The following is a 7,549-nucleotide window of genomic DNA, read 5'->3' as shown; positions in this document are numbered from 1 at the left end:
TTGGCAAGTCAGCATTCTCATAGTAATTATAGACACCACCCCTAAACTACGGCATGAGACTATGCCATGTTGACGTTTTTTCATGCAATGTAGACTTCTGACCGGCAGAGGGCAACATGTAGAAACACAATCATAATGTTGTCAAAGGTCATTTCCGGTTCTGGTGGAGTCTGTTCCGCTTTTGTCGTCTGTGGACCACAACGTGTCTCGTCAAGATGGCACAGTATAACTTCAAGAAGATCATGGTGGTTCCCACAGCCAAGGTAAGTTACGGTTGACGACAGTAACACTTCCAGCTGTTGGTGTTTAACTGCGTCTTCGTCTGGAAAGAGACGGTGAAAAGGACAGAAATATGCTGCTCACTAACTGGCTAGCTAGTGTGCACGTGCAGCGGCAGTAAAAGGCTCTGGACGAGTCAAATAATAAAAATGTAAACCAATAACCTGTCTTTATTACATAGGCGTATCGATATCACCATAGTGGATATGCTAACTTCATTTTTGTTGATTGAGGTTTTGTTCAGTATAAGTGTGAGAAGGCATGTCTTCGTTATTCAGTGGCATCTGACATTACTGACTGAAATTTTTGTACTATAACTACCAAGAAATGGCGTCACCATTTATTGACAACATAAGGAGTCCGCGAGGGGACATGGAGAATGTGGATTTTAGGTTCTGTTGAGCAGCATCTTGAGCACAAAGTTTGGGTTGTTTGAGTCACTTTCACAGGATCCACTCTGATTTAAATATAAAACTATTTGTAGTTTGTGTGTTTATTTTGTTTTAGTGTGTATACACTAATTACAGGCAAACCATTGGTGTCACTTTCAAAACTCTCCACAAAAGACAATGGTTTCCAGCCTCCAACACACTTGTCATTATTTTTATGTCCAAGTCATTAAAAAATAACCTGTTGTCTTTTAAACTCTTCAGGATTTTATTGACATCACTTTATCCAAAACGCAAAGGAAGACACCCACAGTGGTACACAAGCATTACCAGATCCACCGCATCCGACACTTTTACATGCGCAAGGTGAAGTTCACCCAGCAGAACTACCATGACCGCCTCACACAGATTCTGACCGACTTCCCAAAACTGGACGTGAGTGAACTTGCTCTTTAAAAAAAAAAAACATTCTCCAGATTAAGACCTGTTGTGCGTCTTGTGCGGTTTGCTACAGGACATCCACCCTTTCTATGCTGACCTGATGAACGTGCTGTACGACAAAGACCATTACAAGCTGGCCTTGGGGCAGATCAACATCGCTAAGAATCTCATTGACAAGTAAGTTGCTCTTTCAAGCAGAATATTCCTGTGAGGCATCCTTAATGTTTCTTCTTAACCGCCAGTGTGGCCAAAGACTACGTGCGTCTGATGAAGTATGGAGATTCCCTTTATCGATGCAAGCAGCTGAAGAGAGCCGCTCTCGGTCGCATGTGCACCATCTTGAAGCGACAGAAGTCCAGTTTGGAGTATTTGGAACAAGGTAGAGCCGTCCTTGGAAAATTAAACTATAGGATGCTACTTCCATTCATTAATTTTCTCATTTTATATATAACACAACGCCTTCATTTTTGTCTGGTTTCAACAGTGCGTCAGCATCTGTCCCGTTTGCCCACCATCGACCCAAACACGAGGACACTGCTTTTGTGTGGATACCCCAACGTGGGAAAGTCCAGTTTCATCAACAAGGTAGACATGTCTTCTAAATGTGAGCTGTCCCTTCTGGATTCTGTTTGTTGCTTAGAAAAAGAAGAGCGGTAAATGATTAGCTGTGGCATGGCACGGGACTGTGGCCCTTGACTCAGCTGTGACCCGATTTTGCTCCTCAGGTGACCCGAGCAGATGTGGATGTCCAACCATATGCCTTCACCACCAAGTCGTTGTTTGTGGGTCACATGGACTACAGATACCTGCGTTGGCAGGTGAGAAGCACCTTGATACCCGATGATAATAATAATAAATGTAATTTATAACGCACTTTACATCATATGAATGATCTCAAGGTGCAACAGTTACAATAGAAGAATAAAAGTTAACAGCAAATGTCACAATAACACAATAAGAACAACCAAAATAAGTAGAGCCGTGCAGGTGGAAATGACCAAAGCCAAACTTAAAACAACAAAGTGAACAAAAGACGTTAAATATGCATTAAAATAGGCAAACTAAGGAAAAGCTTTTCTAAAAAGATATGTATTAAACCTTTTTTAAACCAGTTTAATGTCTGTGACCCCCTCAGATGACCAGGGAGTTCGTTCCACAGACTTGGGGCAGCTGCGCAAAACGCGTGATCGCCCATAGTTTTGAGCCTGGTCCTTGGAGGCAGGAGGAGGACATTGGCCTGCCCTGAGCGGAGGTGGTGTGAGGAGTCCTTTGCGGTGGGGTGGGGGATGTAAATGACCAATCCTTGAGGGACACCACAAGTGACAGGCAGGGTGACTGATTTATGACCCCCCCAGGACACGTATTCCGTTCTGCCTGTGAGGTATGATGTGAACCACCCAAGGGGGAGTCAGCCAGTCCGATGTAGGAGTGTAAGCGGTGAAGAAGGATGTGATGGTCAACTGTGTCAAAGTTGCGGTGAGGTCAAGAAGGATGAGCAGGGATGGAGAGCCAGCATCAGCTGCCATTAGTAGGTCATTGGTGACCCTAACCAGTGCTGTTTCGGTACTGTGGCCCGAACGAAACCCGGACTGGAACTTCTCGTACAGGCTGTGGAACTGTGGCTGAGGGAAATGGGTACAGGGCACAGGTGGAGGGCTTCATTATCCTCAAGATGTCCTCAATGTCCGGCTGAGAGATGTCCCTAAAGTAGCAGAGGGGCTGAGTGGCCCCCAGCTGGAGCTCAACAAAGACTGGAGATGCAGAGGGAGTAGGGGGTCAGGAAAGTGGAGAGCGGATGTTTCCAACTTTTGATTTAAAGAATGAGAAGAAGCTGTTGCACCGCTCCTGCGTGCTATCAAAGTGTGTGTATGGGGGGGGGCTGAGGTTTGAGGAGATGGTTAATGGTTGAGAAAAGTTGCTTGGAGTTTCCAGGGCTATTGTTGATGATGTTGGAGTAAAACTGAGCCCGTGTGTCACTGAGGGACTTGCAGTAGGCCCTCTGGTGTTCCCGGTAGGCTAATTTATGAACAGCAAGTCCAGAATCTTTGAAATGCCGTTCAAGAACACGTCTGATGTGCTTCAGTTGTCTCAGCTCACTAGTGTATCAGGGAGCTGAGCATGTGAAGGTGACAGTTCTGGTCTTGACTGGGACATGGTGGTCCAGGAGGGTACTTAGTGTTGAGATGTATAAATCCACAGCTTCGGTAACTGAGGAGGGGTTGGCCGTGGAGAGGTGGCAGAGGTCAGCAGCCAGGGTGGTGTGATTGATTTTTTTGAGATTCCTGAAACAGATTTTTCTGTTTGGCTTTTTGATGGGGGACACCATTGGAAGCTCCACTGGTATGGCTGATATGTAAGATTGCTGATGAGGTTGGCGTTGGTGATCAGCAAGTCAAGAATGTGGCCCTTGGAGGGTGTTGGGACGTTAACGTTGAGTGAGGTTGAGGCAATCAAGAAGATTCAGGAATTCAGCAGCAGAATAGGAAGAGTGGTTATCAATATGGATATTAAAATCACCCAATATGATTATATTCCCTGTTGTTGCACAGAGAGTGGACAGGAGGTCATGCATCTCGGGAATAAAGGCTGGGTTCGGTCTGGGAGTGCGGTAAACCAGGAGAACAGTTGAGGAGACTGGGGACTTACATTTGAATGCAAGACATTGGAAAGAGGAATGGGCAGGTAGAGACGGGGGACAGCTCAAAGCCTATCCGGTGCATAACAGCAAGGCCACCGCCGCGGCCAGCGGTGCGGCTTTACTAAGATTTGTGTAGCCAGGGGGACAAGCTTCAATTAAACTGGAGTCGACATCAGGCTGCTGCCAGGTCTCAAATAAACATATCAAGTCTATACCAGCATTAATAATGTGGTCATGAATAAATGATGCCTTGTTATTTAAGGCTTGTGCATTAAAATTTCTGTTAAAATCAATTTTAACAGAGTGTCCAGGTTTGGTGGAGGTGGAGTGTCTCTGTTGAGGCCGAGTAGGCTGTAATCCACTCCATGTTTTCTGCCCAGTTTGGAGGGAAATGGTGTCCTGGTGGCAGTACTCTGATGACGTGGTAGTTGTGCGATGGGTGCCCAAACAGAGGGGATACACTGCTCAGACCGCTGGTGGTAAAGTTTTTGTGAGCGCTCCGGTGGACATAGGGGGGCGCCACAGGAGTCCGAGCTCTTCCACAATGAGGATATTAAATGAAGTGACTGTAGGATTGAGTTTATGGAGCTGTGCAGCAGAATAACGGAGGGACTTGTCAGATCAGGACGGATGCCGGTTAGCCACCTAGCCACGTCGGACCGGCTATGAATTAACATCATTGAAACAGTCCCAGATCCTTAATCGGAGACCAAAGATCATGGGAGAGCGTCCCTCTGATTCCCCTGATTACCTGCTGATGGTTGTTTCTATCAAGCATGTAAACCAACTTGTCATTCCTCCATGTCTGTGCGTGCTCAGGTGGTGGACACCCCCGGGGTCCTGGACCACCCCCTTGAAGAGAGGAACACCATCGAGATGCAGGCCATCACAGCGCTGGCTCACCTGCGATCGGCCGTCCTCTACCTCATGGACACATCAGAGCAGTGCGGACACACTTTGCAGGAACAGCTGGAGCTCTTCAACAACATCCGACCTCTGTTCGCCAACAAGGTCGGCTTGTGACGCCATCATCCTATCCTCTACTGTCTCTTCCTGTTGACATGCAACACGTGCTCTCTCTTTGCAGCCTCTCATCATCGTGGCCAACAAATGTGACGTAAAGAAGATCAGTGAGCTGTCTGAGGAGGACCAGGTGGGTCACCGTGTTGCTTCTTTGTTGGAGGTTGATCTGCTATGCTGGGATTTAGTAACCAGTTGTAATATCGCTGGTTATTTCTTGTCAGAAAATGTTTGCAGATCTGACAGCTGAGGGCATCCCCGTCATTGAGACAAGCACACTGACGGAGGAGGGCGTCATTCAGGTCAAGAATGAGGTGAGACACAAGGAGAGTGGAGAGATGTGCTTATGTTGTTGTTGTTGTTGTCCTTATGAACATGTCATCTTGTGCCGCAGGCCTGCGACCGTCTCCTCGCCCACCGCGTGGACAACAAGATGAAGGGCAAGAAGGTCCATGACATCCTCAACCGGCTCCACGTGGCCATGCCCGCCAAGAGAGACGAGAAGGTTGAATATCCTCAATGACATAACAGTCCTAACCATTGGCTTTGGTGTACTTGGCTCACCTTTGGTATATTTCTCCAGGCGAGACCTCCGTTTATCCCTGAAGGAGCTTTGTTGCGTAGGAGGGCCATGGAGGTGGATACTCCCAAGCGCAAGCTGGTAGGTTTGGTGTCCACCACAGATGAGAAAAACAAGAGACTAGGGCTGTCTTCAAAATGCTTACACGCTTTGAATTTTTTTCATAGCTGTTATGAGCCAATAAGTCCATAGGTGGGACAGTCTTGCTAGCATGCAAAGCTAGCGCTCCTTTGGGTTGTACCACTTGAAGTGGGTGATTTTAATAACGGGTGGTAAATATAGGTCAAAACATCATCGTGTCATTTGTAATTATCTTACAAACACAAATTAGGATGTTTTTAAATTTAAAAAATACATTTGTAAAAATGTGCTCAACAGCAGCCTTGGCCACCCTCCATGTCTTCAAAATGGTATAATCTTGATAACATGACGTTTGTATGTAATTCGATTGCTAGATTGATAGTCGAATTGAATCGTCAAACAGCTGACGATGGTACGACACCCCTATAAGGGACGTTTCTTCCTGCTCTCTGGATGATGAGGCATTTTTTCTTCCAGGAGAGAGATCTGGAGATGGAGCTGGGAGATGACTATATCCTGGACCTTCAGAGTGAGCATCTTCACTATCAGCCAATTGTGCATCAGTTCACTCTAATGCTAATATGGGCTTTGTCTTATCAGAATATTGGGACTTGATGAACGAGGATGAGAAGCATGACAAGATCCCAGAGGTGTGGGAAGGCCACAATATTGCCGACTACATCGACCCGGACATCATGAAGGTAAGCATTATTAAAAGTTCAAATGTTTCTAGTCGAGGTTCTTTGGCCTCCTAAATGCTTCATAAGTGTCTGTTGTCTGCTGCAGAAACTAGAGGACCTAGAGAAGGAGGAGGAGCTAAAGGAGCAGGCTGGCGAATATGACTCTGATGACGAGAGCGAGGATGAGGAAATGCAGGAGATCCGTATCATGGCCAAGCAGATCCGTGAGAAAAAGCAGCTTCTGATCATGGAGTCCAAAGAAAAGGACGTGCATGGGCCTCGCATGCCCAGGACGTCCGCCAAGGTGGGATGGGCTCAATAATATTACTGTATGATAAACTGATTTGTTCATTATGTTACTAATGTTCCTGTCATGTGCAGGTTGAGAGGAAGAGGTTGGAGAAGGAGATGGGTGACCTCGGCCTGGACATGAGCAACAAGGACAATGTGAGTCACACAGCCCTTAGCCATATCACCAGACCAGAGGTGAACCATGTGCTTGTCTTCTTCAGAGTCACTACGCTGAGCAGGCCCGACGCTCCCGCAGCGTCACCAGGAAACGAAAACGTGAGGCATCTGTGCTGCCAGCTTCCAAAACACGCAGCCAAAGCGCCTCTCGTCCTCCTCGAGACCAGTCTGGATTGCGAGACGCAAAGGTATGCTTGCATGTCTTCACTTAAGTCTATGGTCATAAATATTTCACGGAAACAAGACAAAGCTACAAAGCACAGCCTGAGAATGTGTCTTCTTTTGCCGCACAGATGGTGAAAAAGACAAAGTTGTTGATGAAGAACTCTCAGAAGGGCATGAACCGCCAGGGAAAGAAGGGCGAGGCGGACCGACACGTGTTTGACCTCAAACCCAAACACCTCTTGGCAGGAAAGAGGAAGTCGGGCAACACAAATCGCAGATGAAAAGGAACAGGAAGTCACTGTGGGCATCTACAGTGTGTAGTTTTATTCTACACAATACTTACAACAGTGGTATAACTGAAAACAAGAAATTTCCTTTTTAACAAGGTCAAATATTTTAGTACCCTTGGCTTATTAAGGATGGCAGCAGTCTTATTTTGTTCCTGCAGTTAATCATCTAACATTTAAAGTGTGGGGATAAACGCTATGTGCTGTGTTAGTGTTGGATAAAGTGATGATGATGATGATCTTGCTTCTTCTCCACAGCCAAATAAATATACACCCAAACCTAGCGGTAGTCTTGTCTTTTTTCTTAAATAATAGTTACTCAGTAAATCTTGTTATTCATGGTAGAACAGAGATATATGATATTTTGCAGGATTGGAGATGTGATAATGGGAAAACGTGTTCTTCCTAAAGAAATCCCAAAACAGCATTTTCGGAAAGATTTGGATGTATCAAATTGATCATGTTGAGCGTGTGGTGTTCCCGTGCGCCACACGGCACTTCAAATGGTAATTATTCTGATT

At 46.1% G+C, this 7,549-nt stretch overlaps 1 protein-coding gene across 1 annotated transcript; it reads left to right on the top strand.

Moving 5' to 3' along the window:
* The first annotated feature begins 97 nt into the window (after positions 1-97).
* Positions 98-7,302, top strand: gtpbp4 (GTP binding protein 4). Its single transcript, XM_058070150.1, has 17 exons — positions 98-263; positions 933-1,103; positions 1,183-1,286; positions 1,352-1,488; positions 1,594-1,694; positions 1,835-1,927; positions 4,567-4,758; positions 4,835-4,900; positions 4,992-5,081; positions 5,162-5,272; positions 5,351-5,428; positions 5,906-5,957; positions 6,029-6,129; positions 6,215-6,412; positions 6,490-6,555; positions 6,621-6,764; positions 6,870-7,302. Exons 1-17 carry the CDS (start codon positions 216-218, stop codon positions 7,020-7,022), a joined length of 1,905 nt encoding a protein of 634 aa, XP_057926133.1. The 5' UTR covers positions 98-215; the 3' UTR covers positions 7,023-7,302.
* Positions 7,303-7,549: the final 247 nt, after the last annotated feature.

The sequence above is a fragment of the Doryrhamphus excisus genome, chromosome 1, assembly GCF_030265055.1.
Source record: "Doryrhamphus excisus isolate RoL2022-K1 chromosome 1, RoL_Dexc_1.0, whole genome shotgun sequence".
NCBI lineage: Eukaryota > Metazoa > Chordata > Actinopteri > Syngnathiformes > Syngnathidae > Doryrhamphus > Doryrhamphus excisus.
Note: the sequence above shows the minus strand (reverse complement) of the source record. Positions and strands in the feature narration are given on the sequence as shown.